The sequence below is a fragment of the Chiloscyllium punctatum genome, chromosome 7 (genome assembly GCF_047496795.1).
Source record: "Chiloscyllium punctatum isolate Juve2018m chromosome 7, sChiPun1.3, whole genome shotgun sequence".
Lineage (NCBI taxonomy): Eukaryota > Metazoa > Chordata > Chondrichthyes > Orectolobiformes > Hemiscylliidae > Chiloscyllium > Chiloscyllium punctatum.
The window spans coordinates 61352246-61375028 of record NC_092745.1 but is presented as its reverse complement, the minus strand read 5'-3'; the positions used below and the strand labels follow the sequence as shown (position 1 = coordinate 61375028).

Below are 22783 nucleotides of genomic sequence, written 5' to 3'. Positions count from 1 at the left end.
AAGGCACTTTGCATGCTGCTGGTGCGCACGTACAAGCTGCTGCTCAAACAGGAGGGCTGTAGTGTGCAGTCAGACAGATTCATTGTTTAAATGGAGAAAAATAACTCGGTAACAGCTGTAAACATTGAGAAACAGGTTACTTTCATTAGATCTTCAGGGCAAACATCAGTAAATAAGAGAGGTAAAATCATCAATCAGCAGATGGAAGAATTGACTTTTGTTTCTTTGTATACATAAGATCAAAGATTTTAATCATGAGAAAGACACTTTTTACACTCCTCCCAAGAGTAATAATCAATATAATTAGTTTTCCTGTGTATTCTGTGCCAATCTGAGGGCCTGATTATCAAAGCTTACTTTTCAGCAAGCGAATAATGATTAGTATTTGTTAGAGATTTAATGTGTTCCTCCTTCCTTATTGCCATTGTTACAACTGTTCAGATTTCCATACCCTCAGTCTCTTGTATTCATGTCCCTTTTCTTCCTCTCCTGTGTATACCTCTCTTCTTTGCCAATTTGTTTGTCTTCATTTCCTACATCAGTTATCTTTTGGGAGTTTAATGCATCAAATTCATTTCACATTGAATTCTTACGAATAGAGAAGTGATTGGAATGCCACAATTCACATGGATTTAAGCATAGATATTGGAGATCAAATGAATTTTTGTTTTGGTCTGAAATAGGATTTATACAATAAAAATGTTAGTTAAAAATCTTCGTTAGACTGTTATAAACATTTGGTATTGTAGCAACACTGGCATTCCAATGTCACTTGTGCAAAACCTTGCACTTAGTTAAAGTGAGTATATCCAAATAAAATAAATTGAGGCTCCCAGTTATTAATTGACAAATACAGCACATAGCATATTGCTAAATCAAATGGATTGGGTTTAATTTATGTGATGAAGCGAGCTGCCTAGTTGAAGTAATCAGTGTTGCTGTAGTAGCTTCAACATCTTGGAATAGAATAGATCACATTTTCTGCTTGTGCATACTGATAAATGTTTGTTTGAGGTTGGGATCAAACTGTGAAATGCAATTGTTTAGTTAAAATAGCAGTTTGGCAATCAGCATAAACTTTGTATCTTCCTGGTTTACATGTCTGAGTGCCATGCCAAACTTGTATTTGAGTCACGAGGAAAACTAGAGAAAATATTTATTCTTCCCCTTTATCACGCCACCTTTCCTGAAGCTGCTGACTCATGCTGTGACTGTAACCCTTGAATACCTTCTTCGGAGAATTTTTGTGTATTTCTAAACCGTGAATATGGATCAGACATTCACTAATTAAGAATATCCTAAATTGATTGTTTTACTTTTTTTTTATTCATTTAGCAAGTTTTGAAAAGATTTGTAGCTCAGGTTGAGGTTCTGGATGTAGGTTTGCTCGCTGAGCTGGAAGGTTCATTTCTAGGCGTTTTGGCACCCTACTAGATTACATCATCAGTGGGCCTCTGGGCCCACTGCTGCTTATTCACTAGCTGAGCAGCATTTATTGCCCATCCCTAAATGCTCTTGAGATAGTTGTGATGAGCTGCCTGATTGAACTGCTGCAGTCTGAGTGCTGTAGTTTAACCCACAATGCCCTTTGGGAGGGAATTCCAGGATTATGACTTCGTGACAGTGAAGGAATGGCAATATATATTCCAGGTCAGAATGGTGAGTGGCTTGGAGAGGAACTTGCAGGTGGTGGTGTTCCCATGTGTCTGCTGCCCTCGTCCTTCTAGATGGGAATGTTTGTGGGTTTGGAAGTGCTGTCTAACGAACAGTGAAGAATTTCTGCAGTGCATCTTGTAGATAGTACACACTGCTGCTACTGAGTGTCGGTGATGGAGGGAGTGGATGCTTGTGGATATGGTGCCAGTCAAGTGGGCTGTTTTGTCCTGGTTGTTGGAGCTGCATCCATTGAAGGAAGTGGGAAGTATTCCATCACGCTTCCATCATCACTACCTTGTAAATGGTGAACAGGCTTTGCTGAGTTGCCTACCGTAGTATTCGTAGCCTCTGACCTGCTCTTATAACTGTTGTTTATAGAGTGAGTCTAGTTGAGCTTCTGGTCAGTAGTAACCCCCAGGATGTTGATAGTGGGGAATTCAGTAATGATAACGCTATTGAATGAAAGGGACAGTGGTTACATTGTCTCTTTATTGGAGATGGTCATTGCTTGACATTTGTGTGTTGTGAATGACAGGTCAAATTGTGAGACTAGCTGAGAGGGAAAAGGAAGCGTACATAAGGTCTAGGTAACTGAAGACAGATGAAGCTTTGGAAGAATATCGGGAATATAGGATCAATCTGAAATGAGGAATTAAGAGGGCTAAAAAGTGTCATGAAATATCTTTAGCAAACTGGGTTAAGGAAAATCCCAAAGCCTTTTATTCATTATAAGGAGCAAGAGGGTAACTAGAGTAAAGGTTGGCACACTCTAGCACAAAGGAGGAAATTTATGTATGGAGTCAGAGAAAATGGGTGAGATTCTTTGCATCGGTATTCACCGAGGAGAGGGACATGACAAATATTGAGGTTAAGGATAGGTGTTTGATTACTCTAGGTCAAGTTGGCATAAGGAGGGAGCAAGTGTTGGGGACTCTAAAAGGCATTAAGGTGGACAAGTCCCCAGGTCCAGATAGCATCGATCCCAGGTTACTGATGGAGGCGAGAGAGGACATAGCTGGGACCTTAACAGATGTCTTTGCAATAGATATCCATGAACACTGGTGAGGTCCCAGAGGATTGGAGAATTGCTAATGTTGTCCCCTTGTTTAAGAAGGGTAGCAGGAATAATCCAGATAATTATAGACCAGTGAGCCTGACGTCAGTGGTAGGGAAGCTGCTGGAGACAATTCTGAGCAATAGGATCTATTCCCATTTCGAAGAAAATGGGCTTATCAGTGATTGGCAACATGGTTTTCTGCAGGGAAGGTCATGTCTTACCAACTTAATAGAATTGTTTGAGGAAGTGTTGCGGCTGTACAGGACATTGATTAGGCAACTGTTGGATTATCGCGTGCAATTCTTTTCTTCCTATCGGAAAGATGTTGTGAAACTTGAAAGGGTTCAGAAAAGATTTACAAGCATGTTGCCAGGGTTGGAGGATTTGAACTATAGGGAGAGACTGAACAGGCTGGAGCTGTTTTCCCTGGAGCGTTGGAGACTGAGGGGTGACCTTAAAGGTTTACAAAATTATGAGGGGCATGGATAGGATAAATAAACAAAGTCTTTTCCCTGGGTTGGGGAGTCCGGAACTAGAGGGCATAGGTTTAGGGTGAGAGGGGAAAGATATAAAAGAGACCCAAGGGGCAACTTTTCCATACAGAGGGTGGTGCGTGTATGGAATGAGCTGTCAGAGGAAGTGGTGGAGGCTTGTACAATTGCAACATTTTAAGAGGCATTTGGATGGGTATATGAATAGGAAGGGTTTGGAGGGATTTGGGCCAGGTGCTGGCAGGTGAGACTAGATTGGGTTGGGATATCTGGTCGGCATGGACGGGTTTGACCGAAGGGTATGTTTTCATGCTGTACATCTCTATGACTCTAAATGACAAAATTGATTGATGAAGGAAGGGCTGTAGATGTCATAGACATGAACTTCATAAGGTATTTGATCAGGCTAATGGAGAAAGTGAAGTTGCATGGGGTCCAGGGTGTACCAGCTGTATGGATAAAGAACTGGCTGGGCAACAGGAAACAGTAGTAGTGGAAAAGAGCTTCTCAAAATGGAGACCGATGACCAGTGGTGTTTCACAGGGATCTGTGGTAGAACCATTGTTGTTTGTGATGTACATAAATGATTTGGAGGAAGGTATAAGTGGACTGATTTAGCAAATTTGTGGATGACACTAAGATCGGTGGAGTAGTAGATAGTGAAGGGGACTGTTAGACACTACAGCAGAATATTGAGAGATTGGAGAGTTGGGCAGAGAAGTGGTAGATGGAATTCAATCTGGGCAAATGTGAGGTGATGTATTTTGGAAGATCCAATTCAAGAGCGAACTATACAGTAAATGGAGAAGTCCTGGGGAAAATTGATGTATAGAGAGATATGGATGTTCAGGTCCATTGTTTCCTGAAAGTGGCAACACAGGTCGATAGTGGTCAAGAAGGCATACGGCATGCTCTCCTTATCGAACGGGGTATTGAGTACAAGAGATGGCAGGTCATGTTATGGTTGTATAAGACTTTGGTTAGGCTGCATTTGGAATACTGCATACAGTTCTGGTTGCCACATTACCAAAAGGATATGGATGCTTTGGAGAGGGTGCAGAGGAGGTTTCCTGGTATGGAGGGGGCAAGCTATGAAGAAGGGTTGAGTAGATTAGGATTATTTTCACTAGAAAGACAGGTTAGTGGGGGGAACCTGATTGAGGTCTACAAAATCATGAGCGGTATTGACAGGGTGGATAGCAAGAGGCTTTTTCCCAGAGTTTGGGACTCCATTATTAGGGGTCACAAGTTCAAAGTGAGAGGGGAAAAGTTTAGGGGAATTATGCATGGAAAGTGTTTTACGCAGAGGGTGGTGGATGCTTGGAACACATTGGTGGTAGAGGTGGGCATGATGGCGTCATTTTAAGATATATCTAGACAGATACATGAATGGGCAGGGAGCAAAGAGATACAGACCCTTAGAAAATAGGCGACCAGTTTAGATAGAGGATCTGGATCCACGCAGGCTTGGAGGGCCGAAGGGACTGTTCCTGTGCTGTAATTTCCTTTATTATTTGTGATTTTGTCAGCCCAAGTCTAGATATTTTTTCCAGATCTTGTTGCATTTGAACATTGATTGCTTTAGTCTCTGAGGAGTTGCAAATGAGGCTGAACATTGTACAATCATTGACAAACTCACCACTTCCGACCTTTTGATAGTGGAAAGATCATTGAAGGAACTGAAGGTGGTTGGACCTAGGACAGTACCATGTGGAACTCTTGCAGAGAAGTCCTGGAGTTGAAATGACTGACCTCAAATAATCACAACTATCTTCCTATGTACCAGATGTGACTTGGATAGTTTGCCCTGATACCCAATTGATTCTAGTTTTGCTAGGGCTCCTTGATGCCACAGTAAGTCAAATATGGCCTGACGTTAAGGCTGTCACTCTCACCTCTCTAAAAGTACACGTTTTCTTGTAGGAAAGACCACATTCCCTGTTTTGGAGGAGGTGGTGATTAGGCAGTCCAGAAAAAATGTGAAGTCAAATTGTATTAGACTTATTTTCTTTCTTTTTTCCTCCTTTTTTTCCTCCTTTTTTTGCTTTTTTATGGGATATGGGTGTACAGACCAGTATTTGTTACTCATTCCTAATTGCCTTTGAACTAGACCATCTACGGTCTTGGTGAAAGTGAGGACTACAGGTGCTGAAGATTAGAGTCAAAGTGTGGTGCTGGAAAAGCACAGCAGGTCAGGTAGCATCCAAGGAGCAGGAAAACCGACATTTCGGGCAAACGTCAATTCTCCTGCACATCTATGATCTTGACTTGCCGGACCATTTCAGAGAGTAGTTGAGTTAACCTGAAGCTGTATGTAGGCCAGACTAGGTAAGGGGGATAATTTCCTTCTCTGAAGGGATGTTATTGCACCAGGTGGAGCTACTGTTTGACCAACAAACACTAATAGTTTGATCATTGCAACTAGCTTTCAATTCACGATTTGTTAATTGAATTTAAATATCACAGCTGCTGTGGTGGGTTTTGAACCCATGGCCATTCGTCTAGCATTAATCAAAACTTATGACTACCAATCAAATGACATTACCACTATGTATCACCTTTCCAGTGCAGCTACTACTACAAACTAAACTCCAAATCTTGATTATGTATTTCTGCTCTATGTGACTCATCACCACTGCAGCCTAAGATGCATCCACCTGCTAAAATATTGAGAGTTGAGGAAGTTTAAAAAGGGATTTCAACCTTCTGTAAAAATTTAGGACTGCAGTTTCCTAATGTTTGGGTTTATCAAGGGAACAGAACAGGATTGGAGTTATTTCCCTCCGGTGAAATTCGGCACCATAGTGGCCTCCATCCAAGATTCAATTCATTCATTACAATGTACACTTGCTTTTTTTTGTAAAAATTTAAGGAGACTGTTCTTTCAGCATGGAATTGTTTCTTGACATGTAGCAGAGGAAAATCATCAGATGGTAGTTTCTGTCAAGGTATATTTATCCTCTCGGTGGCCTAAATTGTAAACTCTTTTTTTTAATCTTCCTTCTGATTAATCATACAACAGCACTAATTTCCTACTGGGCCATTGATGGCAGTAACTAGGGGTCACAATTTCAAGATTGTCGGCAAGAGAGCGAGGAGTGAGATGAGGAGAAACTGCTGAATTGTTATGATTTGGAATGTACTGCCAAGGTGAATGGTGGAGTTGGATTCCACAGGAGGTTTCAAAAGAGAATTGGATATTTATTTGAAAGTGCTTAGTTTAGAGGGCTATAGCAGTAGGGTTGGAAAATGGGACTAGATGGATAGGTCTTTGGGGAGCCAGTACAGATATGTATTCTATAATTGTATGATTCTCTGCTCTCGTCTTTTCCACTGAGAATACAAAGCAATCTATATAAAGAACCTATGTGTATGTGCACATGGGATCTTGGTTTGGTGATTAAGCGCTGACTGATTGTGTACAAATTGTGAAGAGTCTGTATCCAGCGCCCTGTCAAATTCTTTGGAGTAATAGAGAGGATTGGATAATGAATTGTCTTTTGGGGTTATATTTTAAACATGAATTATAAAGAAAATTACAAATGGCAGCATGTGAACAAGAAAGAGCTTGATGTTAGTGAGGCGTGAATACCTGGGATGATTTTTTTATGACTTGGGAAGATTATGCAATATGTTTTCCCATCTCTAACCTAACCAACACACTTTCTCAGAAAATCTCAAATGTTGACAGCCTCAGTGAAGGATAATTAATGTGAGTTTGCTTCAGCCTTAGCACTTAAATATGTAAACAATACTTTTGTTTGCGCTGACTCAGTCTGAGCTCCTGTTGCATCCTCTGAAGCAAGTGAGAAAATGGGCCTTGCACTAAATACCCAGAAAACAAAGCCCTCTTCTTTCTTGATCCCACAATCAAACACCTCCCTCCATATTAAAATTACCAGTGAGATCCTGGAAAATATTGGCCATTTCTAAATCTTAGAAGCTTCCTCTCAATGAAGGGATGCATAGATGACCACATTCACCATCAGCTCTGTCTTTGCCCAGTTGAAGAAGACTGTATTTAAGAACCATGATCTCACTCCAAGACTAAGATCATGGTTTACCAGACAGCCGTGATCTTGTATACCCCATATGCTTCAGACACTTGGATGACATGGAGGAGTACACCCAATGGTGCCTTCACAAGATTATCCAAATCCAAAAGTAGTGTCCACTTCCAAGTTAAGTTCCCTAACATTCAAAAGCCAGGGCATGCAATTCATATATGCCTGACTTTAAATTCCCAAAGCAACCATTGTATTTGTAACTCAGTGGCAGAAGAAGAACCACAGGAGGATAGTGAAAACACTTTAGGGATGCCCTCAAAACATTTCTGGAGAGATTAAATCTACTTACCAACTCATATGAGACACGTGCTTGTGACTGATTTGACAGGGGGAAAGCTAATTCCAGAATGTCCAAATAGATTCCTGTAGTCTCTCGATATGGAGAGAATTTGAGGTTTCAGAAGGAGCGCAAATCTCCAAATAACCTGCCGACCCAATCCTTCAAACACCATCTGTCCCACATGTGGCAGAGTCTGAAGATAGATTCAATGCACAATCAGCAATCACATAGCATGTCTCTAAATTAGCAATGTGATAAATGGTCTGTTCTCAGTCATTTGAGACAGAAATGTTGACCAAGTCACTCTGAATGCTCAATAGTACCAGCACTTATTCTATGCACATTCAAAGAGGCAGATGAGATCTTTTTGTTTAGTAACCTACCTGAAAGATGGTATCTCATGCAGTGCCGCATTGCAGGGCAGACTAGATTCTGTACTCCAGTCTTTAGAGTGAACTCTCAACATCTTGACTGCAAGGCATAACAACCATGCACCTTACATTTGGATAATTTTATTTGTGTGAACTTTCTAAGAATATCATTTTGGGTAGTGGGTACTTTGACAGGCATATTGGTGAATTAGATAAGAGGTAAGGCCTTATCCTGCCCCACTCTTCCATTCTCTATGAATATCCAGCATTTAGGAAAGAGATTTTTGTGTAGTCAGTCATACATTAAACAAGACTGTATATGGCATGAATCTGGAATCTAAAGTGCCAAGTTTACATTTAAAAGCTACTAAGAAAAAGTAATGCTAAAGGGAGGCAATCTGATTCATTATTTGTTTTATTGAGTCATACGGCACAGAAACAGATGCTTCAGTCCAACCTGTCTGCACCAACTGGATAGCTTAAATTGATCTCCCATTTTCCAACATTTGACCCATATCCCTCTGTACCTTTTCCTATTCATGTACCCATCCAGATGCCCTTTTAAATGTTGTAATTGTACCCACCTCCACCACATCCTTTGGCAACTCATTTCATACATTCATCAGCCTCTGCATGAAAAAGTTGCCCATCAGGCCACTTTTTAAAGCTTTCCCCTCTTGCTTTAAACCTATGCCCTCTAGTTTTGGACTGCCCTGGGGAAAAAACCTTGGCTATTCACCCTATCCATACTCCCCTTGATTTTATAAACCTCAGCTTCCGATGTTGCAGGGAAACATTCCTAGCCTATTCAGCCTCTGTCTATAGCTGAAACCCTTCAATCCCAGCAACATCTCCAGATCTTTTCTGAACCCTTTCAAGTTTAACAACATCTTTCCTATAGTTTTGAAGGGCAGAAGAGAGATTGAATGAAAAAATTGAGTTCTTGTTGACTGGGGTTCTAAACAATGATTTGAATGTAGTGGCCTCACAGCGCCAGAGACCCAGGTTCAATTTCTGCCTCAGGCAACTGTCTGTATGGAGTTTGCACATTCTCCCCGTGTTTGCGTGGGTTTCCTCTGGGTGCTCCGGTTTCCTCCCACAATCTAAAAATATGCAGGTTAGGTGAATTGGCCATGGTAAATTGCCCGTAGTGTTAGGTGAAGGGGTATGGGTTTGGGTGGGTTGCGCTTCGGCGGGTCGGTGTGGACTTGTTGGGCTGAAGGGCCTGTTTCCACACTGTAAGTAATCTAATCTAAGACAGTTTAGCATTTCATGGTGAGTTCAATATCTCTAAATCTGCAAGATATAAAAGCGTATGACTCTACAACAGGCAACATTTTGCTCAGGAGGAGGCTATGTTATCTTAAAACTAGATGCTGAGCATTATTAGAGCATACTTGAACATAAAATAGCTAACCCACAAGCAGAAGTCACCATGACTATTATATTAATAGAATACCTATCAGAAGCAAAACCCAAAACTTTCTTAAAACTAATCTTGATCACTTCATGCAAGAAATCAGTCCTGACACCTGGTATTCTGGTGGTCAGTTTCCTTGGTGTCTTTATCACTGTGACAATGGGTTGCTGCTAAAAACGAAAATGTGCAATTTGAATTCTTGCATGAGTTGGCGTTGGTCAAATTTCATGTTAAGTTCTAAATTGTTTCAAAGGATTTTCAAAGTGGAAAAGTTTGAACATTAAGCTATGAGTTAAGAGCCTTTTGTTAAATGAACCTTTTCAATCCAAAGAATAACCTAGCTGTGAATTGGATGACCAGGGAAGAGCATAGACTCAAGAGGAAGAAAGCAATTGAGTATGGGAAGGTGGGTTAATCTAGCTGAAAAAATAACTCTGTTAGACCTAATTGCTTTTCCTCTCTCATTAATTTTTTTTCTCTCTTCCCTTAGATGCCAAAGAAAGTGATTTATTCTCAAACAGAGCTGAGAATGGACCCAACCTGAATGGCCCCAAAATGAACCCACTCCACAGTGCAACCAATTTCGGCTTCTTTTCCTGAGAAGCAATGATCTGCGTACAGTGACGGTAGAGAAATGTCGATGACAACCGGGTGCCCGGCAGAAGTGATGCCATCACAGAATGCTAGTCGCTACTTCAGTTACACACTAGAAAGCCACACGGTGGAAGCTTTTAAAATAATGAACGAGATACGCTTAAACAAGCAACTCTGTGATGTGACACTTCAGGTGAAGCACAATGCTCTGGAAGAGGAGTTTGTTGCACACAAGATTGTTCTTGCCTCCTGCAGCCCTGTTTTCAAGGCCATGTTTACCAATGGTTTGAAAGAATGTGGAATGGAGGTTATACCCATTGTGGGCATTCATCCTAAAGTAATGCAACGCTTGATCGAGTTTGCATACACGGCTAGTATTACGGTGGGAGAGAAATGCGTGCTACATGTAATGAATGGAGCAGTGATGTATCAGATAGATAGTGTTGTTAAAGCATGCTGCAAATTCCTAGTGGAACAATTGGATCCTAGTAATGCCATTGGTATCGCCTCATTTGCTGAGGAAATTGGCTGCCAAGAGTTGAGTGAAAAGGCAAGAGAGTATATATACCTGCATTTCAGTGAGGTGGGTACAAATAATGGCTATTCTACTTCATTTTGGATGGGTTATTGAAACATCAAAGCTGCTTTTCAAACCTGGGAACGGGAGGAGACTGTTATCTTCTGGGTTTGTTCTGCCATTCAGTCAGATTGTAGTTGACTTTGATTTGATTTACGTGAATTTATCCATATCCCTTGTTACCCTTACCTAATAAACTACCAACCTTAGTTTTGAAAATTTCAGTTGAGTAAGCCTTTTGGTTGAATAAGCCTTTTGGGAGAAAGAGTCCCAGATTCCTGCTTTCTTTTAGTCTGCAGTAAGATGATCATTCTAGGCTTTTGACCTATGTTTGAAGCAAGTCCAGTCAGTAAGTCTTCCATATTTATTAGTGTGCTCCTTTGTAGTTGGCTCATGGATAGACATATTATCAGCTGAGCAGTAATAACTGGGACATGACATTGGGCTGGGGAATTGTAAACAAACAGCTGGAACTGTGGGTCTGATGGAGGCTGTAAACTGGTTCATTGTGCCTGTCAACATTGACGAGGAAGCTAAGTTAGATCCTGATTGATAGAGAAGAGATCATCAAGGACTGATTAGGGATAGTCAACATGGTTTTGTGCATGGGACATCATGTCTCACTAACTTAATTAAATTTTTTTGAAGAAGTAAAGAAGTGGTTTGATGAATTGATGAAGACAAAGTGGTGAATGTGATCTAAATGTGCTTCATGAAGTGGTTCGACAAGGTACCGGATGGTAGACTTGTTAGCGAGGTTGGATCACATGGAATATAGGGAGAACTAGCTATTTGAATATAGAACTGGCTAAAAGGTAGGAGAGACTGGGAGGGTTGCTTTTCAGACTGGGTACCTGTAACCAGTGGTTTGTTACAAGGATCAGTGCTGGGTCCACTGCTTTTTGTCATTTTATATAAATGATTTGGATGTGAACATAGGAGGTATGATTAGTATGTTTACAGATCCCTCCAAAACTGGTGGTGTAGTGGACAGTGAAGAAGGATATCTCCGAGTACAATAGGAACTTGATCAGATGGGCTACTGGGCCATGGAGTGGCAAATAGAGTTTAATTAGATAAATGTGAAGTGCTGCATTTTGGAAAGGCGAATCAGGGCAGGATTTATACATTAATGGTAAAATTCTGTTGCTGAACAAAGAGACCTTGGAGTGCACGTACATAGTTCCATGGGGTTGGGAGGTCATGTTGAAGTTGCACAGGGCATCGGTTAGGCCACCTTTAGAATACTGTGTTCAGTTCTGGTCTCCCTGTGAAAGGAAGGATGTTGTGAAACTTGAAAGGATTCAGAAAAGTTTTACAAGGATGTTGTCAGAGTCGGAAGATTTGAGCTGTAGGGAGAGGCTGATAGGCCAGGGCTGTTTTCCCTGGAGCGTCGAAGGCTGAGGGTGATCTTGTATTGAAGTTTACAAAATCATGAAGGGCTTGGATAGGATGAATAGACAAAGTCTTCTCCCAGGGTAGCAGAGTCCAAAACTAGAAGAGGAATATTTAAAAGCGATCTAAGTGCAAATTTTTTACACAGAGGGTAATGTGTGTATTGAATGAAGTGGTGGAGACTGGTTTAATCACAATATTTAAAAGGCACCTGAATGGGTGTGTGAATAGGAAGGGTGTAGAGCGATTTGGGCCAAATACTGGCAAATGGGATTAGATTAATTAGGATATCTGGTCAGCCATGGGCGCGTTGGACCAAAAGGTCTGTTTCCGTGCTGTGTATCTTAGTCTATCTGAAAGAAAATGTGCAAAATTTTGATTGAGAATAGATACTTTCAAAAATCTGTGTTTTATGTTCTTCTGATAACTGAAAGGTGATGTCAAGTGACCAATGATGATTCAGCAACTTCTGCAGATCAATACATTATTGCAAACAAGATAAATATATCTTGGTAATGAATATGTAGCATTAATAAATATGACAAACTTAAATGCCTGCCAGTTGAGATGTCATTCTGCACAATTTTCTAATTGGCTTTTTTGATCACTTATGCTGATTTCCCAAAATATGAACTGCTAAAATGATTAAAAATCAGAAACAGCAGTAAATAGAAAACAGACATTGTTGTCTTCAGATTTCTTTGCGTGGTTGTTTTTTTGGCCGCTGATTTATAAGCAACTTTTTTTTAAAAGTATGTGACCTAAATTTAACAAGTTCTTTTAAATACCTATAAAAATATCCTATGTTCCACTTTGGTCAGGGAAAGAGAGGAGAGAATGCAGTGTGGCTTATCTCCAATATAAGGTTTTGCCGTGAGATTTAAGTTTTACTCCTTTTTAAGCTTTTATCGTGTTTCTCTTCCCCAGTGCATGCAGCCCCTAAATATTCATTGACACTACTGCTGCCCCTTCGTAATCCATTCTCACTTCTGTTCTGAAAGCTCAGCTTGTGCTGTACCCTCCGCTTACTAAATATGGTTCTGAGTTGAGAGCATTATTCAGAAAGAAAGCTGAGAATTGAGGACTAGAAGAAATGTGATGAGAGACTGAGGTATCAAACAAAATGATCGTGAATTTTTCAGTTGCACTAAAGAACTTTAAAGCTGTTAATAAAGAGACAGGCGTGAAAAGACTAAATGTAAGGATTGATGATAAGAACTGAAGTTAGAAGCCGCTGAAGAAAAACACTGATTCGATATGATACATCTGTACACACATTTCAAAAAGGTGTCTAATCTTTTAGGGCTAAGTTCAGATTTCAATATAACTTCCAGTGTTGCAATATCACATTGAACTCATTGCACCTTTCCTTCCCCCTCTTGGTTTTAAACTGACGTATTGTGATGTTCTTTTGGTGGAGTGCTAACATATCCTCAAACAACCTCTAAGAGCTGAGGTATTTGAACCCTGCTGTTGTGCAATTGTTAAGCGTTTCTAGCAGGCAAGTAATTTCTTCAATGGACATGGCAGTGACTGATTTCAAATATGAATTCTGAAATTGATGAATCAGTCCTCTCCATTCAGAGTAATTAGAAAGTTTGGAAGGGTGGGCGTGAGCAGAAAGTAATACCTCTGACAGAGATTCCTTTTTTATTAAAGGACACATCTTAATGCTTCAATTAAAGTGGGGGATCGAGGCTAATGTATATAAAAAGGATAAAACTTGGAAAACTAAGTAGCTGGAGTAAACCATTTTGGCCTGTTGAGCCTACAACATTGTTTCACAAGATCATGGCTGATTTTCTATCTCCACTCCACCTAACCCCCCATTATCTCATATCTTTTAATTCCCTTGGTAATCAAATCTATTAACATCCTATTTTGAATGTATGCAATAGCTGAGTATCCATAGTTCTGTAAGATTGAGAATTACAAAAATCTGTAACCACTTGAATACAATGATTTCTCCAAATTGCAGTTCTAAACAGCTGATCATAATTCTGAACCTCCTAATTATGTTCTAAATTCCTCAAGCAGGGAATAGTTTTTTTTTCGGTGAGTACCCCATCAAACCCCTTAAAGTTTTAGGTTTTTTGTGATCACATAGATTTCATATTTTCTTCACCAAGAGTTGGTTTGTAAATTTGTGTTTGGCTTGAATTAGTAATATCTTAAACTGGAATAGATGGTGATGGATTGTGTTTATGTTAATTGGGACTGAATCACTTTCTTAAAACATGATTTGAATATTTTTCCTGTAACTGTTCACCAACATGATGCTTTTGCATTTTCATGTTTACTTGTATTTTGTATCTTGCATATTAGAGAAAAGTTGATTTTTAAATTAGATTCAAGAATAAGCAATCTTCAATTATACCATTATGATAGGTAGCAAAACAGGAAGAATTCTTCAACCTTACGCAATGCCAACTGGTCAGCCTAATCAGCCGAGATGAGTTGAACGTGCGCTGTGAGTCTGAGGTCTATCATGCCTGTATAGAATGGGTAAAATATGACTGTGAAAACAGACATCCATATATCCATGCATTGCTGAATGCAGTAAGGTGCCATTCTCTGACTCCAAATTTCCTGAAAACACAACTGCAGAAGTGTGAAATACTCCGAATGGACTCCAAATGTAAAGATTACCTTGTGGAAGTCTTTAAGGAGCTAACACTGCACAAACCAACCAAGGCCTGTCCTTGCAGGTCACCAAATGTTCCTCAGTTAATGTACACAGCTGGAGGCTATTATCGGCAATCACTGAATTTTCTGGAAGCTTATAATCCTTTGGAGAACTGTTGGATCCGATTGACAGATATGCCTTTACCGCGGAGCGGTTTAGCTGCTTGTACTGTTCATGGACTCTTATATGCAATAGGAGGAAGAAATAATTCGCCGGATGGCAATACTGATTCAAATGCATTGGACTGTTACAATCCTATGAACAATCAGTGGTCCCCCTGTACACCAATGAATGTTCCCAGGAACAGGGTTGGAGGAGGAGTGATAGATGGAATGATCTATGCTGTTGGTGGATCTGAAGGCTGTATTCATCACAATTCTGTAGAAAGGTTTGTCACACTATATTTTAAAAATTTTAGAAAATTGAAACATTGCTGTTTCTCTTCTCTCCACTTCCTAAGTCCCGAGCCCTGAATCTAGTTGCGGTGTCTCCCATCTCTGTTCACTTTCATCTGTAGACCCTGTGGAAATTCCTTTAATCAGTCATCACATAGTGTATTACATCCTTCTTCATTCCATCAAGAAAAGGGAAGAATTTACATGCATTTAAATTTATTTTGTTGATCGTTAATAGTCAAAAGCTGATGCAAATTTTGTTTTTTGGCAGTTTTTGGACTGTTTTTTAGTTCTGTAACTACACCTGCCTTGTGCGCATAGTTCTAAGAGTTTCACAACAACCAGCCATCATTCCGTTCTGCTCAGTGAAAGCAACAGCAGTGTTCACCAATATGACCTTTAATGTACAAAGTTTACATATTGTCCATTCTTCTTATATTCTAAGACTTATTTTTGCAACCTAAAAGTTGTTATGCTGGATTATAAATTATACAATTTTGAAATGTTAAACTACAGTTATAATATTTTGAAATAATACTTATCCTAAAATAATTCCCTCTTAACCCTGGACTGTGAATAACTTGGTAGTATCTTCAATTTCTTAGAAGTCTCCCTTCTAACCCTGTTCATTAAATACATCTAAACTACCATTCTCCCAAACTGGTATTCATCTTTCAGAAATTTTAACCTGTTTTTCTAAATTCAGACACTATTTTCAATCTGCCCTCCAGTTATGTTTGTTGCTATACACCTCTGTGCATTGATACAATACCTTTTTGTTTCACGTCAGCTATGTTTATACCATATTTAGGATAGTACATTTGCACTTACAGATATGATCCAGAGAAGGACCAGTGGGAATTTGTGGCTTCGATGTCAACCAGCAGAATTGGTGTTGGTGTTGCAATAGTAAATCGCCTTCTGTATGCAGTTGGTGGCTTTGATGGAACAGATCGCCTCAATTCAGCAGAGTGTTACCATCCTGAAGACAACATGTGGAACACCATTGCACCAATGAACACTGTTAGGAGTGGGGCAGGTGAGTAGTTTGGAAAAAATCACTTAGGTCAGCAAAATTAAAATTGAAACTGGGTTGAGGGAAAGTTTGTGATGGTACAATTAGCCATTCTGTAGCAAGCAACAGCAGAAAGGAGATGCACTTCTTTCCCTAAAATCCCATTCTCTTACTCCCCTAAATCTACCACTTGCCACAACAAAAGAATGTCAAGTTTATGTAGGTAGCTTGAATCGATAAATACATGGAGTTCATCATAAACTCTGGAAGCACTAGACAGACTCACAATGTGGAGTTCTCTCCACCTGGAAACCTTCACTATCCAGATACCTCCAATCCTACAGCCAATGTATAATGAATTGAATTGACTGGAAAACCAATAATAAGCTGTGAAGTGTTCACTTCCTGACTGAATAGAAGCTGAAGGCTGCCACCAAGTTCCACAAAACGTGATACCCAATATGTAACTAAATGTCATGTAACATTGTTCTCCTGAAAGTAAATTAATATTACATTTTGTGTTTTCTTACTTGTATTTTGAAAGAAATTCTGAGTAAATTGATTTTCTTTTATAAAATATATTGGGTTCTATATACTTATTAATGTTGCATTACTTGATCTTAGACACAAGGTTAGGAGAAGCACTACAATTAGGATTAGTGGCCCAGATGTGGAAAAAGTCAGCCATATTTCTTATTCCTGATAACTTTGTTAATAAATGTATGTTTGTGTGTATGCCTATTAATCGTCTGTCCTGTGAAGATGGAATAAAGTTTAGCTATGTAACTTTAACATGATGATTGAACATTCTGTCCAATACTCATTACGTCAGTTAACACAGTAATACGAGTCATGAGTGAGGCACAGTGGGAGTGACCATGTCCATGGAACTGTAGCCCAGTGTGAATCAGTACCTTCAAAACGAAGGAAGAAAATGTAGAGGATGTAGAATTGCAAAACTGTTTACACTAATGGACTTGTTGTTTTGGTTTAGGTATCTGTGCACTAAAAAACTATGTTTACGCAATTGGAGGATATGATGGTGTAAACCAACTAAACAGTGTAGAGCGATATGACATTGAAACGGACAGATGGACGTACATAGTGCCAATGAAACACAAGCGCAGTGCTCTAGGAGTAACAGTCTATCAGGGCAAAATTTATGTGCTTGGTAAGTTTTAAACAGCAAACTTTATTTTCTCATTATTGGTAATCTTGGTGCAGTTTCTCCAGGCAAGTTGACTCCAAACTGAAACAAGCCCTGGTTTATATTATTTGAGAGTTTTGTTCATTTTGAATGTTTCTGCATTTAAATAAGTTTAAAATGTTTTCATTCACAGGATGTGGGTGTTGCTGGCTGTGGGAGGGATTTTGTGGAATTTGACCCAGCATCACTGAGGGAATAGCAATATATTTCCAAGTCAGGATAGTGGGTGATACCATATATCTGCTACCCTTGTCCTTCTAGATGGTAGTCGTCATGGATTTGGAAGGGGCTATCTAAGGAGTTTTAGTGAAATTTTTGCAATACATTTTACAATACATACTACTGCTACTGAGTATTTGAGATGGAAGAATGTTTGTATATATGGTGCCAGTCAAGTGAGCTGCTTTGTCCTGCATGGTGTTAAGTTTTTTTGAGTGTTGGTAGAGCTGCGCTCATCCATTTCATGCTTGACTTGTGCCTTGTAGATGATGAACAAGCATTGAGGAGACAGGAGCTAAGCTATTTACTGCAAAATTCCTAGCTTCTATCTGATCTTGTACCCACAATACTTATGACTAATCTAGTTGAGTTTCAACCCCTAGGATGTTGTTACTAGGGAATTTGGTGACGCCTTTGAATGTCAAGGATAATGATTAAATTCTCACTTGTTGGAGATAATTATTGCCCGAAGTGTACATGGGGTATGATTGTTAGTTGCCACTTGCCAGCCCAAATCCAGGTATCCTCAAGTTTTGCTGCATTTGAACATTGACTGCTTCCATATCCGAGGGCAGTGAATGTTGCTAAATATTGTGCAATCACCTTAATGTACATTCCCACTTCTGACCTTTTATAGTAGAGGGAAGAACATTTGAAGTCGCTGAAGGTGGTTGGATCTAGGACACTACCATGAGAAATTCTTGCTGAGATGACTGACCTCTAAACATTATAAACATGTTTCTTTGTGCCAAAGAATTTTCCCCCAATTCCTATTAACCTTAGTTTTGCCAGAGATGCTTTCTGTCTTTAAATTCTTCTGCACGTGGTTATATACATGCCTGGAAAGACTGAGATACCTTCCAGAATACCATTGTGCCTAACTACTCCGTTTTAGCATTTGCCTTTTCGGTGAGCATATAGTCGTAATCACATGTGGCCATTCATTTTCCAGAATATCCCTTCTAATCTAATCTAATCTCAAACTAATACGGTTTATTCCTCAGCCATTAAACCAGGTGCAAATTATGTAACTTCTCACCTCTTTGAATAAAGCAGTTTCTACTGCATTATATTTTACATCCTTTGTATTTAATCTTTTTTGTGCCTATTGACCCTCATTCTTAATCTTTCAATTATTGGAAACAAGCTGTTTTATCTACCCTTTTTTTTTGTTTCAACAAGATAACCTCTCATTTTACTAAACTCCACTGAGTAAAGGCCCAACCTGCTCAACCTTTCATTATTAAACAATAGATTCATCACAGTAGTGAGCCCTTTCTGAATTTCTATCGATGCAGTTATATTCTCAAAAAGGGTGACCCAACTGTTCAGTTCGACAGAAGCAGACTCATCAATATTCTGTATAGTTTTGGTGAAACTTCTCTACTTTTATACTCCACCTTTGCAGTGAAGGCCAAAATTTTATTTGTCTTCCAAATTTCTTGCTGCACCTGCGTGCTGACTTCTGTAAATTATGTACAAGGACAACAAGATCTCTCTGTACTGTTTTGGAGATGCTGGTGTTGGACTGGGGTGTACAAAGTTTAAAAATCACATAACACCAGGTTATAGTCCAACAGGTTTATTTGGAAGCAGTAGCTTTCAGAGCACTGTTCCTGCATCAGGTGGTTGTGGAGAATAAGGTTGTAAGACACAGAATTTACAGCAAAAGTTTATATTGTGGTGTAACTGAAATTATTATTGAGAAAGATCTGAATTGTTAAGTCTCTCATCTTATTATAAAACATGGTTATTCTAAAAGATGAGAGACTTAACAAACAATCCAGGTAGTATTCTGTCATCTCTCTCAAATTTAAATATATACAGGAATCTCTTTCATCCGAACGAGATGGGGGAGGCACATTCGGATAATTGATTATTTGGTTAACTGATTCAGTGCCTCTCCTCTGGGGCTCAGTTTTCTGAAGTTTCCATTTTCCTCGCTCTGCCTATCTTGCTCTCTCTGTCTCAGGTTTTATTTCTGAGCAGACACACCTTTTGGGTGGGGGGTTGCCGGGAGGCTTCAGCAATGCTGCAGGTCCCTTATACACACCAGTTCAAATTGGGTTGACACAGTGAGCACTTGCTAAGTCTGCTATTTGTTCAGGAGATTAGGCAGCAGTATATCATGCGTGAGCCCCTGCGCCTCCCACCTGTGTCCTCATCCGCTCCCCCCACCAATGCACCCTCACCCCTGTCAGCCCCCTTTCTGGGGCAGTTGGAGTGGACACCAACAGCATGACTGCCGCTGCCTTTGTGGGGTGAGTTTCAACACGCACGCACAACTTTTTACTGCAATGTTTTGACAAGTTCCACTCTGCCCTGTAAAGGACAATGTTGGACAGATTATCTGGGGAATGGGTGCTTAGGGTACACCCATGTGTAGAGCTCCAGGGAAAGCGTGTTGGGGTGAGAGAGCGAGTGAGTGTGGTCAGTCAGTCATTTGGATATGGTGCCTGGGCTCCCATCGATGTCTAGGGCTGTTCTCAACAGCATTTCAGCAAGCTGGGTTCATTTTTAATCATTGTGTCTTTTGTTTACAATCAGTGTTGAAACACCTCTTGATGTAATGTTTCTATTGGGATTTTGAGATCTTCTTTGCATAATTGATCATTCGGATAATCGAGGTTCCTCTATATTCTAATTTTTTATTCTCCCTGCCAAGCCTTGCATTTGGTTAGAAAAAAAAACTGCGGATGCTCGAATCCAAAGTAGACAGGCAGGAAGCTGGAAGAACACAGCAAATGAGGCAGCATCAGGAGGTGGAGAAGTCAATGTTTCAGGTGTACTCCATCTGCCAATATTTTGCCCAATTGGAAACTGCAAGGATTAGAGAGACATTTGGTGTGCGTGTCTTAAAGTAGTAGGGCAGGTAGATAAAGTGATTAAGATGACCATATGGGACACTTGCCTTAGTTGCCGAGGCATAGAATTTCAGAGCAGGGAGGTGATGCTGGAGCTGTATAAAATGTTGGTTAGGATACAGCTAGGAAACCACATTATAGGAAGGATGTATTTGCCCTGGTGTGGGTCCAAAAGAAATTTACCAGGGTATTGCTTGGAATGAAGAATTTTTGTTATGAAGAGAAATTGGATAGACTGAGATTGGCTTCCTTGGAGTGAAGAGACTGGGGATGGGAGGGGATATGATTGAGATGAACAAAGACCATATGGACAGGAAGAAACTTTTCCCCTTGGTGGGATAATCCGAGACCAAGGGGCATAGAATTAAGCTAAGGGACAGATGGTTTAGTGGGGATGTGAGGAAATTCTTTCTCACCCAGATGGTAGGAATCTGGAACTTTCTTCCTGCTAGTGTGGTAGTACCATGCACCCCTAACATTTTTAGTAGTATTTGGGTGTACATTTGCGAAGCCAAACATGAAAGGCTATGAACCAAGTGGTGAAAAACAGGATTAGTAGAGTTAGGTGGCTGTTTTTGATCAGCATGGATTCAAACAACTGAAGGGCCCTTTCTTCTGTGCTATAAACTACTATGACTGTGTGACAATCACTTAACCTAACTTTTTTCCAGAAAATGACAAAGGAATAGCGCAGCAGGTCAGGCAGCATCCAAGGAACAGGACCAGTACTGACTCGCTTCGTTTTTTTATATACCTCTTAAAAACTTTTATTGTTTTTCATATTTTTTTGTTTTTTCTCCTCCTACTTCCTTCCTCTCTCTGCCTCTTTAGTCATTCGTTGCTGGCTTCTAGAATGCTTTGAATTTTCATGACTGTCCGAAATCTTGCAGCAAATGGGACTAAATTAGGCTGGGATATCTGGTCAGCATGGACGAATTGGTCCAAACGGTCTGTTCTATGACTCTATTTCTTGCAATTGATAATGCCCTGGAGTTTGTTTAATTCGTCAATAATCGAACATCTTCTCGTAATCTCTTTCTTTCTCCATGGAATTATACCTGTGTTGAGACTTAGTAAATATCTCCATACTTATTTGCCATTAATTCTGTACTGTCTTATTTAAACCTATTTTCCTATTTCACTTTAACCAACTATTTTCATACATTTGTATGAAATAGCGTTTACATAAATTTAAGTCTCTAACTTCAGAGCTAAGTTTCTCATCCTTGAGCTGAGTGTGAAATTCATCATGATATGATCACACTCAGTTGAACGGTTTTTTTGGTTGTTAATTAATACTATCTTGTTGCATATTACCATGTCTAAAATAGCCATGTTGTGATTGGTTCCAGAATTTATTACATTAGATTACATTACATTACAGTGTGGAAACAGGCCCTTCGGCCCAACAAGTCCACACCGACCCGCTGAAGCGCAACGCACCCATACTCCTACATTTACCCCTTACCTAACACTACGGGCAATTTAGCATGGCCAATTCACCTTACCTGCACATCTTTAGATTGTGGGAGGAAACCGGAGCACCCGGAGGAAACCCACACAGACACTGGGAGAATGTGCAAACTCCACGCAGTCAGTCGCCTGAGTTGGGAATTGAACCCGGGTCTCAGGCGCTGTGAGGCAGCAGTGCTAACCACTGTGCCACCGTGCTGCCCACGGTGCTGCCTGCAGTGTTCCAAGAAACTGTCCCAAATACATTTTATGAACTCCTCCTCCTATTTCAGACTACTTCTACCAAATCTTTATGGAAATTAAAACGTCCAGTGATTATTACAGTATCTTTCTGACTCACTGCCGTTATTTCCAGATTTATACTCTGCCCTACAGTGTAGCTGTTGTCGGAGGGCTTATAATCGACTCTGAGCCTTTTGTGACTTTTTATCTCTTCCCCAAACTGGACATTTGGATTCCCAAACCAAGGTCATTTTTAACTGTTGTCCGGATCTCAGTCTTTACTGACAGAGCCATGTCACTTCATATTTTCCTCCTTCTGGTCCTTCCAAACCCTTGAATCTTTAGGTGCAGTCATGACTACTTATCCATTATATAGACTTAATTGCAATTATATCATATAATTTCTTCCATTTGGCAAATCTATTCATTCATCTTGTATTTAATGCTGTGCATACTCTGATAAAAAGCCATTCATTGTTAATTTACCTTTTTTTTTTCTTACTCTGACCTTCTACTTGCTGGTGCATTCTTGTGTATGTATGCTGTATCCCTTCCAGTAGCATTCTAGTTATTGTTACCCATATTACTACAATGCATAATAGGAAAAATGTTGTGAATATTGGCAATCTGAAGCACAGAATTTTGGAAGAACTCAGCGGATCTAGCATCATCTGTGGCGAGAGAAAGAATTAACATTTGGAGACCTGTATGACTCTTCTTCAGAACCATTCTGATGATGAACTTACTAGATTTGAAATGTTAGCTGTTTTTCTGTTCACTGGTATCACACAGAG

The 22783-nt window shown here is 39.9% G+C and overlaps 1 protein-coding gene across 2 annotated transcripts in view; it reads left to right on the top strand.

The window, feature by feature from the left end:
- Positions 1-22783, top strand: part of LOC140479712 (kelch-like ECH-associated protein 1) — a 71830-nt gene that overhangs the window by 41648 nt on the left and 7399 nt on the right. For both annotated transcript variants that reach the window (XM_072573756.1, XM_072573755.1), the window contains exons 2-5: positions 9833-10519; positions 14297-14982; positions 15823-16028; positions 16999-17175. In XM_072573756.1, coding sequence (XP_072429857.1) covers positions 9977-10519; positions 14297-14982; positions 15823-16028; positions 16999-17175 — 1612 coding nt within the window. In that variant the 5' untranslated portion in view covers positions 9833-9976. The remainder of the gene's footprint in view (positions 1-9832; positions 10520-14296; positions 14983-15822; positions 16029-16998; positions 17176-22783) is intronic.